Genomic DNA, 20946 nt, shown 5'->3' with positions numbered 1-20946 from the left:
CAATTAGACATTCACCTCCTATTTATTTCAGTCCATTTCAGTGTTTAACCTATTTAAAAGTTGCAAGCTTTTTATTAAAATGTAAATGCTAGTGTGCTGTATACTTACAGGCAGCTAACAACAACAAGAAAAGACTCTCATAAATTAGATTTCTATGAATGAAAAGGGTAAACAGGAGGTGCTTCTGCAAAACTCTTCTAGACATGCAGAGATAAAGGATGGCTCTACCACACAAAATAATCAGATACAAAAATAGCTGTTCAGAAACAGCACACCTAAGGAGTACTTTAATCAAACATTTAGGTTACCTGCCAAAAGGACCATGATCTCTTCAAAATGCAACGCGGATTAAAGTGTTATCTAACACGAGCAGAAAACTAACCTTGGAGTGGAAGTTCGAAATGTGTTCATCATAATTTTCATGTCTTTGGATAGAGAAACCAGCTTTTTCAGCTAGATTGCAAAACTGGTTTAAAGTATTCCCTCGGAGTGGAGCAAATACCATTGCTTTTCCCTGGAACATTAAAAAGAGAATTTATACATTTTAAAAACTGGAAGAGAACCAGATATAACATACACCTGACTAAGCTTTTAATATGCTTAAGCTGGAAAAGTCAATTGTTCTCTTGGTAAAATACTAAAATACGGTAACACAGTAATTGTTCAAAATATGCAAGATTTCTGTGATTAAACAAACGTAATCTAGAAAGTAATAAATAAATATTTTCTTTAGAAAATTCCCAACTGCCATACATCTGCCTTTTTTCATATAATAATGATGTCTGTGGATTACCAAAATAAAACAGAAAAAGTATACAAAATACACACTCAGTGAAAAATCCATTTGTTAGCTCATGACCACGCAAAGACTGTAAATAATGATTTTCTTTTCTCTCTCACACATAGAAGACTACCTCCCATTCACTGTCAGTGGAATTACTACAATATAAAACAAGGCAAAATGGGAGGCCAATCAAACCTGATCATTAATTTTTCAAAGATATTTTAAACTACCTGAGCAGTGCAACTAAATTTGACCCTAAATTGGTAAACTGCATTTAAAGCAGGAATTAATGTTCTTGAATACTAATTCAGGTTCTTGCAAGATGATCAGGCCATTTATGATGCCGAGGCAACACATTATGGTCCATTACCTAATTTTTTGTTCATCCTTCTGTATTTAAGAAAACAAAAATGACTGTACCTTGGACTGATATATTTTAGACACTCCGTGCAAAGTACTTGCCCAAAACCTAACCTACTTGGTAGAACAACTCTCAGAATCTTATTTGTAAAAATAATTAATTCTAATTGGCTGAATTCTGTGTTCTGTCACATGGAAAGAAAAGTGGTTAAAGAGCTGTAAACAAAGGTTAATATCAGCCAACAGCATATCACACTGAGGGGAGCCACAAAGTTTACTGTGAGTTCCTGTATTTAACTTCTGTGTTAAAGAGAGCTAAGATTAATTTGTGAGGTGCTGTAATCAACCGAAGAGACAAAAAATGTTTTTAGGGAACTAAAAAAGTTATAAAAGGATCAGATGCTGTAGAAGTATATTTAGCTTGAGAAAACGTAATCTCTATAGCACAGGAAAAGGGTGATCAGTACAGAGAATTTCAACAGGAATTCAGGAAAGTTACAACACTGACACAGATACTTAGTGAGAAGAACAGGAAACAAATCTGTGTCTTACACATACATATGTACACCAAAACAATGCACAGTGAAACAGCAATAAAAACGCTACATCAATACATATCGTACCAATGTGTACTTAAAAGATTCCAACCATTAATACCACAGCACTGTATTTATTCTCACAACATCTCTCTGTGAGATAGGGAAGTACTGTTATCCTCATCTTTCTCATGGGAAATTTAAGCACAAAGGAGATTTAGGCCAATACCTAAAGCAACTCAACTTCTGTTCATTTATGTAGCTGTAACTTTAATTCTGTGGCTAAATACGAGGTGCAAAGAGGTGTAACTCTTGTAGAAGGCACTGGAATTGCTTATGTAAATGCTAGCTCTGAATATAGGCTCAGCTCAGGATGAAAAACATCAAACACAGGAAATTCACATTCGGTTCCCTCATATCCTTGGCATGCTTTAATGTCATCAGACAAAAGTGGGCAGCAAAGGGAACCTTTAGCTGAGGAACCTCCTCCTCCTGCTGCCATCTCACACTCCCCAGAATGTTGTTCTGCAGAGACTCTTCCTGGCATAAGAAGGATGAGACTCCTCTGAGTCCCTCATCTTCATGATCACTGTAATGATCACGTGTCCCTCACCCAGGGCTTACTGACTACATGATTCACATGGGGACCTCAGACAGGACTAAACCTCGTGAAAGGGGGCTGCACAGCCTACACTGGCCACAGATCCAGCAGTTCTGATGAGGAAGCAATGCTCAGACAGCAGCACCCCTTCACTCCATTTGGAGTCAACAGTCCATGTGGTCATTCCTTCTCATGTTCTCTGTAGACTACTTCAAATTAAATTTGAAAGAGAAACACAGCAAAATAGAATGTAACACGGTATGAAATATCTCTTAAACTCAGAGAGAAAATCCTGAAATCTTGAAATAACTTCAGAAGAGGGGAATGGCCTGTTATGGAAATCACTACACAGTTACTTTTGGCCAGCTCCTTAGTTGGTGTAAAAACCCATTCATCTGATGACTTTAGTCTGCATCTAAAATACCTGAGGCTCTTGTTCTCACTGATAAAAACCAAGATATCATGATTAAAGTTTAATACCACAATAATCTCCTCAAAACTGGTAGGTACTGTGTTCAATTCTGCTCTATAATAATCTGGGTTTAAAGTACTTTTTTGTCAACTGCCTGATCTCCGTGATTCTGCTACCTGTTGTAGGGCTTCATTCACATTCCTAATTATAAAAAAAATGTGACTTTCATGGGTGTTTTTCATTTCTTGGTTGAGGTACAATAAAAAAATTAGACCAGTAACCTGGTTCTATTCTTCATTGAATACCCCAAGTTTAATTATCATTCAAAAGTGTCTCCCAGGATAATGTTTAAAGGGTGAGGTTGAAAGTTCAAAATGGCCTTTCCTCAGCTGGGAAAATACTTCCATTAAACTTGGGAACACAACTCAGAGCAAAATGTCAGTTATAATAGTTTGAAGTGTCAGTAAAATGCTACAATAAGACAATGGGACAGACGTTCATATTTTGGATGTGACTATGACCAAGTTTACTCATCATCATCATTAAATGCAGTCTTATTTGCTGGTACTAATCACAGCTCAATAGCATCCCGATGACTTCATTGGGATTTTGAATGGATAGGCCTCAGAAGAATCAAAGCCTTGATAAAAAATGGTCTTAATTAGGAAAATATGCAAATAAGCAAATGCTTATTCTGAGATTGAAATTAAAAGTATATTTTAATGACATAAAAAATAAATGTTGGCAAATCAATTCAAGTAGCTTGAGAGAAATAAAATATAGCCATTCAAGCTAAATTTGTTTGATGTAAAATTTCTATGTCTAATTCTTTGAATTGGTTTACAGGTGACATCTGCCTCTGTGACAAAATATAGCCATTCAAGCTAAATTTGTTTGATGTAAAATTTCTATGTCTAATTCTTTGAATTGGTTTACAGGTGACATCTGCCTCTGTGACAAATTCAGATAGAAATTTCAGCCCTCAGTAACTCTGTGAACTGCTTATTTCTGCCTCTGCGAATTTTTGGTCCTGTCTTCCTATGCCAATACAACTGGCCATGGGGTCAATACCATGAATCAGATGACTGAAATGACCAGTCTTGTGTCAAGAAAACCAAAACATTACCCAAAATACAACATTCCATGCCATAAGGATTCTAATAGCCACAAATAACATCCTTAACGAAAAAGGAAATACCACAGATGAATTTTAAACTAACAGTAAGCATAGATTATGTGTTCTGAATTTCTTCTTCAAGACAGCTTTGCAAGGACACCTGTTATTTTCTGTTGACTCCACTTCTTCTTTTGGTATTGTTAGTTATTATTTTCCCCAGACTCTTCTAAACCAAAAAGGAAATGCAACTTCTAAATTTGATACAAAATAATTAATGTAGAAAAGTGAACTTAATCAAAAAAGCTTATGCCTTAGCTTAGGCCTAAACTAATGCCCATAAGCCATTTTTAATTATTGCAACTGGTAAATGAGTTCACTATTAATTTATTTTTCCTTTAGAAGCCAAAGTATAGTGCCATTTAGTAACGTGTCCTCTGGTGTTATCCTTAGATTTGTACAGGTTAACAAAAACAGTAAAATTGATAAATATTTTGTACTCATGACTGTATCTTCTTTTGGGATCTCAAATGAGTATACGCTTATATTTGGGTCTTTCAAACCACAAAAGCATATGTTTGAAGGCATCTCTGTTGAACATGTAATTTTGCACAAAAGAGCTCATTTGAGATGACTGTACTCCCAACTTCTACTCCACAGAATAGTTTGCTGTCCTCTTAGTTATGAATTACAGTAATTTGAAATAATAACTGGATATCCATCCATGTAGCCATTCATGAAGTGGATTAGGCAACTGAGTTTAGTTAAAAAGACAGTTTGGATAGCGGTCCAAAACTCTGCAACAGAAATTCCTGCAAGGAGCAAGAATTTCTTAAGTTAGTTTTGCTGATAAGAAATAGAAACTATGGCCTAAAATGCACAGCAAATAAATGCTATGCTATTAATACAGGCTATGCTATTAATTTCAATGTGCTGAAGCAAGCAAAACTAGGAAGACAGGCGAAAAAAGCCATCTGCCTTTACTCCTCTGTGTTCACAAAGACTGTAGCTCATACGCCCTGAAAAACAAAGGCTTGTAATGAATTTGAATAAGCTGACTGGAGTTAAAAAGTCAGGTCAGTTTTGGTTTAAAGTCAGGTTAACAATTCCTAAATTATTTACATTGTTGCCTAGATGGCAACACTGCTTAAAATTCAGGCCGACTTGCCTTTTAAATCAAATCTCTGGTGGGGCTAACCAGCCCAGCTAAAGAATGTGTGTGTCTGTGTATGCATATACAGAAATATGTGTATATGTGTTTTTGGCACTGTAGAGCACCAGACCACATTTAACTATAAGCAGGAGAGAAAGCAACTGACAGCTCTTCTCCCACTCCAGCTAGAGGCTCCAACCAGGCCACAGTTACCAGTGCACCTCTTCTACACTTTTCCTGCTGCTCATGCTTTTCTTCCTCAGTGTCCTTCCACAGAACCAGTACAGTGGCCTATGGGAATACCTGAAGAACCTGTTTCTGACTTGGATCTGGCCTGAAAATAAATATCTTTTTGTTTTTGTCTTTGGGTTTGGTTTTTTTTTTTTTTTAACTGGGATCAGCTTTGTGTTCCAGATCACCTGTGGTCCCAAAAATTATTACACTTGCACAGGTGTTGGTACATCATAAAAGTCAGAACGCGTCACTCTGGGCAAGAGCTGCTTAACCTCTCCTTACTGCCACTGACAGAAATATCTGGGTAACCTTTTCCTCAGGGTGTCTCCTGTCTTCCTGGCAGCCTTGCCCCACAGCTCATTAAAATAATTCAGTCTTAAGTAACTTGCCTTAGGTCACTCAGGAAAGTCTATGATAGAACCAAGAATAGAAACCTGATCACTCTAAGCAAAGAATGGGATTACTAACATTACTAAAATGACTCCGTTTCTTAAGCCTTTGCATGTTTGGGTCTTCTATTTCTTCTGCAGAGAAAATCTCTTGTACAAAAAGTACAATACAAATTTTAAATAAAGTTTGGAGAATGCATTGTTAGCAGGAAATACTTTTGTTTTGAAATGGAAAGTTTACTTTATTGGAAGATTTGGATGTTAACCATGTGAGATAAAATTCCTGTCTCAAATTCCTACTTAAAACAATTACTTCATGTTTTCTCCTTTTCTCATTTTGCTATATTCCAATTTTTTTGAGATTTGATATTATATATATATTTTATATATGCATATACCAGATTTTTTTGCCTGTTGGTTTCTCTGATTTAAACAGACTAACAGATTTAGATTGATAAAATATTTCCTGAGTGACACTCATGTAGAACATATAATCATTTTATGAAGAGCATAATTTCGCTATTTTCTAAGGTATAAAACATGTAAACACATAGCATACTCAATGAAAAAATATTTTAAGCCACAGCACATGTATAAGGGTTTTTTAATATTTTAAATAAACATAAATGAAAAGAAAAAATATTCTTTCAGAATAAATAAATACACAATGACAAAGGTTACAATTGAAGGGATTAAAAATGACAGAAGCCAACATAAAAACTTTCAATATTGTATTTTACTTTAATATGAAGACATTATTATCAAAGGAAAATACTTGAGAAACGCTTTGATAAAAATAATCTGACGCTATCTTTGAAGCGGTTTCATTTATTTTACTACCCACTGTGTTCCTTATCAGAAGGCCAAGTATAAGAAGTTTCCTAGTTTATGATTAGGAAAGAATCTGATAGATTAGAAGACTCAATTGAAGTTGGACATAATAAGTATTAAAGTATTACATGACATTAATCCTGCCATTCCATTACTCTCTCAATCATTGTGCACAGACTAATTATTCTGAAGCCAGTGTTCAGGAGAAAATAGAAACATACTTACACTGGGTTGGAGTAATCTCTTTATTGCATCAACAAGGCTAGCTCTGTACTGGTCCAGAAACAGGCTGACATTGAGAAGAGAACAGAATCCAGATTAAAATGGGTTTTCAATTCTAATGATACTAATGCAGATAAGTACAAGGCTAATTACATATGTTTACACAATGCTGTAAAAGAGAAACTGTGGTCTACATTTCTATCCAGTGCAGGCTCTTTTACATTAGAAATACATAAAACCAAATACAATCTAAACCAAAGCTAAATTATCAGCATGAAATAGCTCTTCATATAGCTGAAATTCACTGATCACACATGCTAGCTCTTAAAATAGTACTGTATCAGAAATGAGGATCAATATAAAAAGTTGGCATTTTACATATTTTTTTTATACAAGGGGGTGGGAGTTTTTTAAAGTGTTTTCTCTTGTATTTCAGGTGTTACTATTAAGGGTATTTTTTTTCCTTTTACTTTCACAGTTTTGGCGTTAATTCTTACTTAGTAAGCATATTTGTTATATTTATATATCTATCTCTATCTATCCCCATAAAGATTTACAGGATCTTACCTCCTCTCTCTCTCACTGTTCAAATACAATGGCCTAGATTGTACAGAGTTGTCATCTCTCAAGAGTGCAATCCTTCATCTCCAGCATGGGTCCCGCAAGGATAGCAGCAGAGTCAATTTTCCCATGCAATGTTGCCAACACGCTCAGCCCTATTTTGGTGTGATTACCTCATGATTTGAGGGGATAATTCATTCTTCATGCCCCTCAGTACCTTAATGTATATACTAATAGTGGCAACCAGGGTGCCAATCACTCTTGACTAGATATTTGTGGACATGTAGTTACTGTGGATGAGTGCATTTACAATGGTTAGTGAACAACCATCTGATAGCAACTGATGCCTTTCAGTCCTTACTACTGTGGGCTGCATTTATATTGGTGATTCAGATAAGAAACTCTATCAAGCAGGCCACAGATAACGCGATTTTTTTTTTCTTCTTTTTTTCTTCCCCCACATTTTCTCTGTAATAAAACTGCTTCCCAGCTTGTGTCAAGTTCAAGTTTAAGACTACATGGCATTTTGTCCATTCTCTATGTTTTTTTCCTATACTCCCCTTCCTTTTATTCTCAAACTTCTTTTCTGAAAAGATGCAGGTAATTTTTTTTTTCCAGGTTAGAATTTCTAAAAGAACATGAAGACTATATGGAAACTCTAAAGAGAAAAAAAGTAATCTACCAACCACAGGCCTCTCATCAAGAACAGAAGATGTGTAGATATTTAGGTAAGGACACTCCACAGCTACCAAGGAGGATATAATATTACATATCATAGAGTCAAGCAGCTGTTTAAGAGCTGTGAAGTTTTGCTACTCGGGAATAAAAAACCAAAAAAGTCTATCAGAAAACTTTAAGTTTCATCTGTAAAAACTGGCAGAACCTCACAATGTTGAGAAAATATGGTAGAATGGGTATCTACATACATCTTAAAGAACATTTAATAGAGAAGTATGACCTCCTGAATTTCTTCTCAGGAATATGAAGTACTAGCTATCAGCTTCTCTGATAGCCTGGCTCACAAGAAAATTTAAACTTGTGCATGATGGCTCCCCCTCAGTCTTGATTCATCCTACTGGAAGAACCCTATTGAAAAAATGTGTGTTAAATTTAATTCATTGAAAGAGCAGCTCTTATATCTGATGTCTCTTGGGTGTTTTAATGACATTCACCTCAGGTTGATCCCTATACAGATAGATGTCATGAGACTCTACTTCACTGGGAACTTAACAACCTGCAGAAAAAGTGGAATACATGAGTCCTCTCCCAAAAGAATAACTTAAAGTAATTAATTTTCTTCAACATCACCACAAGTACTCATACATTTAAGACTTCCTGGGATCCTGTGTAAACAGAAGTACATTCCAAACGAAAAGTGCATTTATACTATTTTTATTATTGAAAGTAGTGTAGTGGAAACACAATCTTGGGGCAGCTTACTAGTGTTAAAATCTCTTTTTCATGGACCTGAATACCATTCTCTCTTTTTACAATGAGATAGGGGCACAACTGCTGCTACCAATCTTGTTCCTTCACAATGAGAACTACAGGCCTTTGTCCACCAAAAACTGAGAACTGAGTGCCTGAGAACTTTAAAGGGTTACATGACCTGCTAGATTAGACAACTTCAATAATACCTTTTCTGTCCAACCCCAGCTGACATTTTAGTGGTATGGGAGGTAAACTCTTAGCCCTCTTACCTTAGGAAACCTAGATAACCTGAGACAGTTGTCCCAAGTTGTCCCTGCCCTCCAAAAGGCCTCTCCCTGGGAACATGACCTACTTAATCGAACACAGTTTGATATTGTGATTTCCAAACTGTTGCTCTGTGAGCCATGCACTCTGACCAGAAGGAGCAGAGAAGACTGGAAGCAATGCTAATGCAATGCAGTGACTCCAGGGAACATCTCTGTCCTCCACCTGAGTCAGGGGATGCTTTGAATGAGGAAAATCGTGAACAAGTCATTAGATAATCTATGCTGCAGACAGGAACAGCATAGGATTTGGCCCACGCAAGGGGATTTAGTCACGCAATTTCTCTTACCGGTAGAATTTGTATGACTAAATATTACCACAGCACACTGAAAATGTACCCCAAAGCATCCTTCAAAGCTCACAGCACACGCGTTCTGTGCGTGTAGCCTGCTCTAGGTGACCCTGCCTTGGCAGGGGCATTGGACTAGATGATCTCCAGAGGTCCCTTCCAACCCTAACAATTCTGTGATTCTGTGAACCACTGAGTAAAATTAAATAATGTATTGTTCCAAACCATTCATGCTCAGTTCTCACACCTCAGTTCAAATTTGGCTTAGCTTGCCATGTTTACACAGCGAGGACACTGTGAAAGCAGCAGCTCAGGACAGGAATAGCAAGGTTTTCTTGGGTCAGCAAGGAAGCTTTGAATCACAGCACTAGAGAGGTGAGAACACAGTTGATGATCTGGTCTTTGTTTAGGCAATGCTCTTAACCTGTGAAATCTTGATGAACAGGCAGGCAACCTTGTCACCTCTCTTCTCTTATTCTTTTTTTACATTTTAAATTACCATTAAAAAAAAAAAAGTTTATACCAAAACTGTACAGAAGTAATAACAGTAAGCCACAAGGAATCAAATAAAAAACCCAAGTAGATTCTCAGTTTGCTTCATGGTGATATTTGTTTCATGCTGAACATATCTTTCTTTTTGTGTGCTTTGCAATTGTTAAAAGAGATGGGTTTAGAGGTGTACTTCAGACACTATTAAATGTGTAGTGTCTAATGTGCAGAGCCATTTATCCTTTTGTTTGTCTTCAACTACATGGATGATATAAACTGAAAAAACCCCTTACTTCCATGTGGTCAGGTTCCAATGCACTTGAAAGTGTGTGCAAGAAATCAGGCCTAAAAGGAATAATAAGTTTAAATGGAAGAAGGACAGAGGCCTTACTGCATTCTGGCAAAAAGATCTCCTTATAATTAGTGAAATAAACTAATAGACACAAAATAACGTATTTTAAGGTATTTAAAGAATATTTTCAGTTCAGCTCTACATTCCTGGTGAAGCCACAACGCCCCATGACTTCAGCAAAAATCTCAGCAGTGAAAGTAATGTGGGATAGCTCCCCCTGGCCTCTGTCGTGTGAACACTTATGCATGTGCCAAACTTCAGGAACACAATCACTGTAAGTAAATAATAAATATTATGCATTTCCAACAATATGGGGGTATAAACCTTATACCACCTCCACATTAAATTATTTGTGAAAACTTGTTTTACAATAAAGTGAAAGATAAAGATTTTTTTATTGTCTCAGTCCTACTGGCTTTGACTCTCTCTTTGAACTAAAAAGATCAGAATTTTTTTCTCAATAAAGGGAAGTATATACACTATTTCAATAATCAGAAATTTGAGGCTCACAAGAGCCTTGGAAGAGTCTTTGTTTTGGCCTGTCCATAGAGGCATCTGTTATTTCTCCTCTTCTATTCATACTCACAATTCCAGAACCTGTAGGACTTTATATCCACAAGTGTAGGTCAAATGAAAGTAAAAAATTCTGGAAGCTCTCACCTGGCCCTAAAATTCCCCCTCAAAAATATGAGATGGGTGGATATACTTTAAAGATTCTGTTATTTCACTATTTTTTCACTGTATCCTCCTTTCAGGTGCAGCCTCACCAAGATTTTTTTTCCTTATTTTTATCTCATAGTTGACATTTTACAATTTTACAAATTATTTCGGACCTGCTGAACCATGAAACTATTTTTATTGTCAAAATCCTGAATGGTTAAATAATGGTTAGCTTTCACAGTTTGCCTCTTATTTATTTTATAATCTAGTTGAGCTACTAAATTTAGCTGTTAACTAATAGACTGTTTGTTCTGGGAAATAACTTATTTTCCACTCCTGTACACAAGGTTTATGAAAGTCTGACTGTAAATATATGAATATAAACATATCCCTGCTTGCTGTAATCATGTACATTTTTCCTTGAATCTCCATGTGGATTTGGAATATGTTTATGAATAGAGCTTGTTTTCATGTAAATGGGATCAAGCAGTACCACTGGTTAGCTATTCAGAGAATCAGACAATATCACCCTTGCTGGAAATACTTCAATAAAAATTTATCCATGTACCTAATATTTGAACTCCGATTTTTTGCTTTTTAGTTCTCTGTTCTAATCTCAGATTTTATTGACTGACAATGAGCTATATGATGGTGTTAAACTAAATGCAATCTATTCTATCTGTTTTTATCACTGCATACTTCAGGTTTCAGCCGAGGAGCTAGAAGAAAAGGGATTTTTTTTTTTTTCCCCTCTTCAATGGCAGCCCAAAAAATTCAGAGAGCAAAAATCCTGCCAACTGTTCTCAAACCGATTCTGTATCTCAGAAGAGAAGTACATGAAAATGAAAAGATGATTTGAGTTTGATAAAGCATGGAACATTTCTTTCCCCAGCCTTTTCATGTACCAGAAAATCTAGTGTCCATAACTAAAAGAATGATTTCTAAAAGAAACAAACAATGAAGGGATTTTCATGCTTATTAGACTATATATATATGGGCACCTGCAATAAGAAAATGCAGATAATTTGTGAATAAAATCACATACGTTAGACGAACCTGCACATTTCTATTTATTTTTTAGAAATCTATAAATATTTATACACTTACCTGCATCTTAAGTGCTTCAAAATAAATGTACAAAATGCAGGGATTGCAAATGCATTATGTATTTTACCTGTCATGTTTGATTCTTTGTTTCCTAAAGAAACTACACTATTTCCAAACAGACTGGGAGGAGTATTAGGCACCAATATTACTGAAAAAAACAACTTAAGTCTTGCTCCACTCTGCTGTACTCCCAGCACAAATAGGATGACATGGTGTGAGTATCAAGAATACAAGAGAAGGCACAGCCAGGTTGTTTTGATATTTGTGTGAAGAACAAATTTAACTCTAAATCTCTTGGCAAGACCTTGCTTCACCCACATAATCTGGAGAACATCCATATGTGAGCCTTGTCTAAGCCTCCGAGAAGACTGCTGTCCTCCTGCTCATGTCCGCCAGCACTCTGATCTGACTTTCATACTTAATCTGATCTAATCCTGTCCAGCATTAACTTCATCTGTGCAATGAAACCTGGAGTATCCATTCTAATATTTGGTGAGGAAGGCATTTACTAAATTACTTGCTGAAATCATATGGTGTTGTTTAGCTCCTTATTTTAATCAGATGATGCATCTCTGAGGCACATTATCAGCGATTAGTTAGAAACCCTTCTCTGTCCTTTTTGGGAACAAAGAACTTTTCAGAAATTAAATTCTAAGAGAAACGAAGCACTGTTGCATTCTGTCAACAAATAAGTATTAGAAAATGGCAAAAAGATCACTAAATACACTTTCTCCAGTGCTATACAAAACCAATAACTTTGGTAAGAAGAGTTTCCCTTAATATCAAAATATGAAAGGAAAAAAAAAAAGCTTTAGCTTTAGCTTTTTTTTTTATAAGAAGCCACTTAAAAAAGAACATTGTTTAAAAAGACAATAGACAGCTTCATACTTCCCTTTGCCTTTTCCTTTAACTATTTCTTAGTAAGGTACAGAAATTTGCTGAACTGAGCTGTCCTAGCAAGTCCCTTTTTTCAGAATTTGGTCTCTCACAACAGTTACATACCACAAAACATAAACAGCTCTTTTTTTGTTTTGGACATTTAAAGGGTCAAGAGCAAATATCCAAGAAGGGAAACAGATTTGTTTAAAAACATCTAGTCTGCTAAATAAAATTTGCACAGCTCTTTTTTTACACTGTCTACATCTCTATAACACAAACTATTAATAATGTACCATTTTTAAAGCTGGCATGCAGCAAATATAGCACAGCACAATCCCAAAAATGCAGTATCAGAAAAGGGTTGTGTCAATAATCAAATCTATTTGCATAAATTATTAAACAATACACCATAATGCAACATGTATCTACCTTTCATAAATTAAGAGCAGTACTCTGATTTTTCTTACTATGAATTATCTTATAGTTAACATGTGCCTGTATAAATAATATAAAGCCTATATCTACAAATATTGATGCCAAATTGATTTAAGGAACAGAATGTAGTGGTGGGGAAAAAGAGATTTGAAAATCTCTTTTTCCTTAGAAAGATATTCCAGGGAGCAAAAAATATATCCCCTTATATCAATAGTCAGATCTTTCCTAAGAAGTAAGCTAATTGAGCTGTTTGTGTTGATAAACTCCCTTTTCTCCAGACTGTTCCTCACTGAGCCATAATTATTTGCAATTTGCCTAAGTCGTCCATTTACTGATACGTCAAGCATGAAACAGAGGCAATTCCAGAAAATGGAAATGCTTCTCAAAATCAATCTTTGGGAAATAATGTGGTAGAAGTTACTGTGTGATAGAAGACTACCTTATAACTGTCACATGGAGATGAATATTAATTTGTTGAGGTTAAGGTGGCTTTGTGCTTCATTTGTTGACTTTGCTTAGCCATCAGCAAGCAGCACAGTACAATTACTCCAGCAAAGCTATTTTTCTAACATGAGTTTTATGATTTTTATGTACTTACCAGTCAGCACACATAACAATGTCAAAATGTCCTTCCAGTTGAGAGACATCTGTCTCATTATCCCATCGTAGAATGCTAGAGGAAAAAAAGATTTAAAATAAAAAACAAAAAAGGACTTACATTTTTCATCTGGAGATTTTTAAAGTACTAATACTATTCTTATGTGACACCGAAGTGTTTTAAAAAGCGCACACTTGTTACTTTCAAAGATGACGGTAAAAATCATATTCTGTACATTTTTTAAGGTTTTAAATCTCAAAGCTAAAGAGCTATTTTTCATTATAACAGAAAGGCAATCCACACAGGTTCTGATGAGTGTATCATCAACAAACACGCCTTTCTGAATTAGTGGCACATGCACAGCTTCAGATTTTTACCCCTTAACACTACTACACGAAGAAGTGAAGTCAAAGTATTGACAATCTGAATGAAACATGAATCTGCAGGATAGATGTGAATTCATGGATCTCTGTTGCATCTGGCAGGCAAGTCGGTTGTGTTTCTCATTGATGAAGTGAGCATTCACTTGGGCTGAAGGGAGGAGGGACAGGGTGAAAAAATGCCAAGCTTAACTTCAATGCCAGCTATGTTGCCTCAGGCAAGCTTAAAAATACAGCAGTGCTGACTCTGTCAACACCTATTCTCTCATAGGTGATAAGCTATTTAATTCTAAGGTACTCAGTAGTAGGCAAAAATTCACATATGTACAAAGTTCTTTTTTTTGTTGATAAATGCTGCTGATTTATGTAGCTGCCACAAAGAATTTCAGTACTTTACTCCCATCTAAAAAAATAGCAACTAGTATTGGAATGTACTGCATACTTTAAATATCATTACCCCGAAGATTTGAAGCTGCATTTCTATTTCTAGGCTATTTTTAAAAAGGAATCTATCCTTCTTTTTCATTTCCTGGTTATTTATAATAGAAAGTAGATAAATATTTATAGGAAAAGCACTCATGGGGGAAGGATCTAATCTGATCTTGTCAGGTTGTGCATGCTTATCTCAGTTTTGTATGAGTCTTGACCAAATAGACCCTTTAGTCTTCCCGCAGCTATAATCTACTTCTGGTTAAAAGCCATCTCCATTCACATCCTACTCCTAATATTTAACCGAGGATCAGTTTATAATGTGTTCATTCAGAAATGTTCTCTAAGTATACAGGAAAAAAAAGGGAATTTTGTACACTGATATATTGTATGCAAAAAAGGTTCATAAATATGTAGATAAATAGATACAGAGAATTAAGGTACCACAATGTGCAAAGACAAAAAAATTGGAGACAGAATGCTTTTAAAACATGGAAATTATGAAAGGACAGGCCCAGTTGGTTGGGAAAGCTTTGGTTATGTGGGGCTCAAGGTAACTGAACAGATCAGGACTCATTAGCCCATTTGCCCTCCTGGAATTTACTGTGACAATCCAAAGACAGAAAAGAGTAGATTAATTTAATTTTTCCTCCTCAAATTGAAAGTAATCCAGATTTTAGAAGCCTAGGTAGCTTTGCACACTGGCACGCAGCAGGCATCCAGTAGTGGAAAGTGACAAAGGAGAGTTCTCACTCTCAGCTGCTGGCTGCCTGCTGGCTACCAGCAGCTTTTTCAACCCTGTTTCCGTGGAAACTTAGGTTAGAATGGTGAAAATTAGGTAAAGGTAAGTTTTGTGGGTTTAAAGCACGCACTCTAATACTTTAAGAATCCTGAAGCAGAACTGGAAATTGGTAGAAGAACTGTGAGCCTTAAAAGGCCACCTTTGGTTCTCATTGCTGCAGAAACAGAGATCTGATCAGTATGACTATAGAGATTTGAATTATGATTTTTTTAACCCACATACTTACTATGTTTCACACATGCAGTTTGGAAGGCAGTATAGGTGCCTCCTCCTGAAAAAAAACAAAACAAAACAAAACAAAAAACCCCAAAAAACCCCACCAACCCTCCCTTATGTTACTGTCAGGTTTCTGCTGAGCAGCCAAAACAGAGTTTTCTGTGCACACCTGCTGTAGGCAAGAGGAGTTTGTGTGGGTAGGTAAAAGCTCATAAACCATGGTGCTGAGCAAAATATGGAACTGACAGGTTGCCAGGAGCATGAGCAGTGGTGCAACATGACTGGCATGTGTACTGTGAGAAGGAGTGAGCTAAGGGCCGTACACCCTTCTCCATTTTCCTGATCCAGAACCAGGGATGCTTTTGGTCTCTAGCTTCAGTATAGTTGCTTTCCTGAAGACATCACAATTATGCAAAGGCCAATGACAAATTTACACACAAGATTTTTTAAATCAACTTTGCCACAAATTTTCTAAAAGTACAGAAAAAACTTTATTGCTGTGGGGAAACAGAAGTTAATTTCTATAAAAGAAATACCAAGAGGACTCAACCTGATAACCACGTAAACTAAAGATAATTTCTCTAAAATAAACACCAGTAGGACTCATCCTGATCTCTCTCAGAGAGTATGCACAATGATGGGAGAGATGGCACTACAAGCTGTATGTATTTAACCTTGCTATCTTTAGCTAAGTGCAAGTATGACTAGTAAGGGAGGTGCAGCCAGGGGATGTGTAGTGTGGTACTGGCAGCAACCTTCAAAGCTGTTTCAGTAGCTAACTCTGGGCTACCCTATCTATTTAATGCTTCCACAGATATGCAGGAGCTGCAATGGAACATCTGCACCTGCACCTGTAAAGCAGACACGCCCTCGCATACCAGGGAAACGGGATCAATTCTGCTCAGAGTCAACACTATTACATCATTAACACTGATGTCAGAATCAGCCTGATTCTGAATCAGCTATTTTGAATTCTAGTGGTAATGAAAGCAGTGAATCGGACTAGCCATACAAGTTCTTGTAATCCAAGCACAATTCCTGGGTGTAAAGTACAGAAAAACCCAGTAATATAGCAAAACAACCCTGAAAAAGGCAAAGAAGTGTATCTGAGCATGAATCCACGTGTAGTAAGGGGGCAGGGAACAATAACTTTTTTACGAATAACTGAGGACGTGACTCTTGGATTTAGTGGTCAGACCTGAAAGAAATACTGAAGGCATCATGAAGTAAGGACTGATTGCATTTCCATTTAAAGAAAAGCACTGCTAGGAAACCTAGAAAAGTGGTAGCAACAGAAATCTGAAAATCTCAGGTTTTATGAAATTTCCTTTAAAAAAATAGAAGTGTAAAAACACCACAGCACAAAAAGTCTCTTAAATCACATGTATCATGTTGAGTGCCAACATGAAGAAAATGCAAGCCTTGTTAATATTTCCCTCTTGTTCCTTTCGTGATGCTAAAGCAGTTGACATAAGCCATTTTCTTTCTGAAGCCACTTTTCTTTCAGCAAAGTAAGTTTTAAAGCTATAATATTTTTATGCCTTTCTTTTAAGGAAGGTGTTACAGTACTAACAACTGAAATAATTTTGTAAATTTGAAAAATATGCTTCAGTTTCTGTTTCTGTCCAAGCCACACCTTCAATGGCTTTTTTGTAAAAAAACCCCAAACAACAAACCAACATATTTAATGTTGTGTAAAGCCCACTCTTGATATTATTTTGTGCTGGTTTATTTAACTGATGCAGGTTTAGTTTCTTACAATTGAAAATAGGCAACTAAGTTTCAGCAGACAAAGGTCTGAAACACAGCAGAAATACAAAACAGTTGGGAGCTTTTTTTGGCTACAAGAAGAACATTAAAAATGAAATAGGATGCGAGGGAAAAACACTACAGCACTGTTTAGCTACTAGTTGGGTCAAAGTGATAGTGGCTGAAACTTGGTACCCACAAATGTCTATTTTACGGCCTGTATCAAATGAATTTCACCAGCTTTCAGAGGAGAAGTACCCATGTCACAAACCAATTACTAAAATTAGCAATCTTGATGGTACTCCTAGCAAAAAGGACAAGGACTGAATGAGCTATGGAGAATGAACTACCCTCTCACATGCAGAGGTGGCTTTTCCAGGTCAGGGATAAAGCATACTATCAAAATAGGCTGAGAAAAGATGTACTGATGCTTTAGTTTCCTAGGCTGTCAACCTTACACCACTCTAAAGCAAGAAATTCAGCAAGAAAACCCACACAACACAAACAATCAAAGCAATTCTTCCTTCTCCCCCTCCCCGCAATTTATCTCATATTGACAAGCAAACCAGAAAATGTGATTAGATCAAGATGGAAGAATTACGATAATAGAACAAAAAGATCAAGTAAGAAAATAGAGACTTTATGAAAAAAATGTACCTCCAAATAGCCCCACGTATTTGAAAGAAAAAAAGCACAAGAAAATTGCAAATGTTGCAGGGATAGTTACAGCAGCCAAGGTTTCCCCGGTATAGTAATTCTAATTTAGGGAGGATAGTCTGACATATGTCGACACTCTTTTCCTTACACTGGTAAAGTATCTCAGCAATCTACAACAAAAGACCTGATTCTACCAGGTTTTTATTTCTCATGCAAAATTCTTCATTACTATTATTATTCAACTTCTGTTATTCAGTGTTTGTCTTCCTAGTATGTCTAGGCAGGTAACTTCTATGAGAAAAAACAGGTTAAGTCTCTGATTGTTAAAACTTGAAACATTTCCAAGTCCCTCTGAGATGTTCTTGTGATGAATGGCACAGGCTAGAGTAGCTCTCATATTGTAGTTGTGCACATAAAGACAAAAAATCAAAATTAAAAGAAAAGGACAAAAGACACAAAAGCCTTACTTGCTTCAAAATGTATTAGTATTTTTAATAAGGATTTAAAAAATAGTCCCAATTAGCAGATGAGCAGCTACCAAGAACCCCTATCTGCCCACCTCTTCTTTTGATATTTTAATTTAGGCTTCAGTCTTTGAAAAGCATTATCATTGGAAAGTATACAGGTTCAGGTGAAAGATTTTGTCTGGGGGTTTATATGACTTTTTCTATGACATTAACCAAGCAAGTTCATTAACACATTAACAAAAGGCATCATCAGGATGTTTCTCCACATCATGATCTCTGTTTGAGATTCCTTAGTTTTGTATAAAGATCAAGAAGATGGATTTTAATCTAGCAATAAGAGGAAATGTGTACGCCTATCATTACAACTCCTCTGAGGAGTCTTGCAAATTTCCCTACTATAATTTCCCCATCTTTCCTATTATATTCTCATAAGGCTGCTCTTATTTCTCTGCCTGTGTTTCTTACTTTGACTGCTTCACTTTGCTTTGTATTCTTATCCCTTTTCTCACTCCCTACCTCCTGGTTTGAAAGGAACAAAGTTAAGCTTTCAACCACAGGTACCCAACATCGACCATTCTTCATTTTTTCTTACATTTCTAAGTATTTTGAACATGATATTTACAATTGCCAATGGACACATTCCAACAACGGACACATTCCAACAATGTCCTTGCAGGTTTCAGGAACTTCCATGTCACTTATCTGCTCTTGTCAAAGAATACCCATGATTTTGCTCAGCTAGGCTCAAAATCTGCACTGTATCTCACTGTCCTATACATTTTTTTCTCTCTTCAGCCCAGTAAAATCTTGATATTCTTTACAATTTTTAATTCCTCTGTGTTTTGTTTGTTTTTTAATTGTCTCTTATAATTTTTGAAATGTGATCTTCTAAAGATTACCTTCAAACCTTTCTCACATTTCTGATAATTTTACAGTGTTCCACCTCAAGCTTTTCTTCCTCTGAATGTTATTTCTGGGCTATCTCATCCATAAAAACTAAACCAAACTACCCATTTCTCCACTTCATACTGGGTATACAGATTCCTAACTCAACATTTTTCACCAGCCTGAGTGAGTGAGGAGCTCATTACCTCTAACGTACCACGAGGCATTGTGTAACCACATTTTCTGGATCCCTTTGGACATAACCATTAATTCCAGTTTGCAAAATATACTCATCTTAGACCTTAATTCCAGTTTGTAAAATATGCTCACTTTTTAGACCTTCCTCTGTAGCTGCATACTCAGCTCTGTTGCTTATTCTCTCTGCATAGCATCTCTAAGAAGTTTCTTGCCAATCCACTCAAACTCTTGACCATGTCATCACAATACTGTTCTCTCTGCTTTTGGAAAAAGCAGTCTTGCCATATTAATATTTATTCTGTAGGCTGCTGCAAAGGTTGTTTTTCTTGCCTAAGACCCTGATCTTGTCACCTTTCTCTGTAGTCCTCCAGGTAAGTTGCAAGTTGTCTTTTCCAAATGCTTCACTTCCCTATTTTTTATCTCTCATTCAATATTAAAAGGACAAGTCCCTTCTTTAATCAGCCCTAATGTCAGCCTACATCTTCCACTTAACTTTTCACGCAAGCACCTGTAAAATTTTCTTCCACTATGTTATCCATGAACATTCACAGATTTACTCCATTATCCTTGAAGCTGTCCTTTAAAATAGCATGCACAAAACCCAAGAAGAGGCGAGGCTGCTCTTGTGCCTCCAACTCTGTCAATCATGCTGACTTCAGTTATCCTTGTTATCCTTCCTCGCCATATCTATCTCCAGTCTTAGACCACAGATTCTCTAACACAAACTGCCTTTCTGCTCTGTGTTTATACAATGTCTGGTACAGCAATTCATGATGAAACCCAACCACATTAACATGGTAATACAAAAGAAAAAAAAAACAAACACCAAAACCAACTATCAGCCCCTTCTAACTTATATTCTATGATCTTATCTAGGTTTTCTTGCCTAGAAGTTTCTTTCTTAAAGTGTATGATAAAGTTATACACTTCCCCTATTCCTTATTCTAAGAACACATTTTGTCTCTCTCATTTTGTACAACATATTTTGCTAAAATTCAGATGGGAACATTACAGTTTTGTCTTCAAAAATAACAGTCCTAACACACACTTGCTGTGTATCAAAAGCTACTAAATTTTTGGGACATAATTAATGCACTGCATATAAATATAACTACTGTGGAATAATTTTTTTCCATTTTGGAGATCATTAATGTTGCATGTAAATACAACAGTTGTAGAATAAATTTTTCCATTCTGTTGACACATCACAACCCAGCATTCAGCACAAGTGTGGTTATTTATTTAAAAGAAGTGAGAATATCTTGTATAAAAATGCTATTAATAAAAGAAATACCAGTGGTGGTTGTGAATTTGCTTTCTCACATCCCTCCCCTACATCAGTGCATTCTAAATCAGCCTTTTTTGGGAGACTGACTACTGTTTTTAGCAAGGTTCATGTAGT

At 36.2% G+C, this 20946-nt stretch overlaps 1 protein-coding gene across 1 annotated transcript in view; it reads right to left on the bottom strand.

The window, feature by feature from the left end:
- CAMKMT (calmodulin-lysine N-methyltransferase) overlaps window positions 1-20946 on the bottom strand; it is a 210934-nt gene that overhangs the window by 6911 nt on the left and 183077 nt on the right. Inside the window, exons 8-10 of the mRNA XM_050314356.1 lie at window positions 13762-13836; window positions 6640-6703; window positions 383-514 (exon numbers count right to left, since the gene is read on the bottom strand). Coding sequence (XP_050170313.1) covers window positions 383-514; window positions 6640-6703; window positions 13762-13836 — 271 coding nt within the window. The remainder of the gene's footprint in view (window positions 1-382; window positions 515-6639; window positions 6704-13761; window positions 13837-20946) is intronic.

This window comes from Myiozetetes cayanensis, unplaced genomic scaffold, assembly GCF_022539395.1.
Source record: "Myiozetetes cayanensis isolate MyiCay16 unplaced genomic scaffold, myiCay2020 scf2-11, whole genome shotgun sequence".
NCBI lineage: Eukaryota > Metazoa > Chordata > Aves > Passeriformes > Tyrannidae > Myiozetetes > Myiozetetes cayanensis.
Note: the sequence above shows the minus strand (reverse complement) of the source record. Positions and strands in the feature narration are given on the sequence as shown.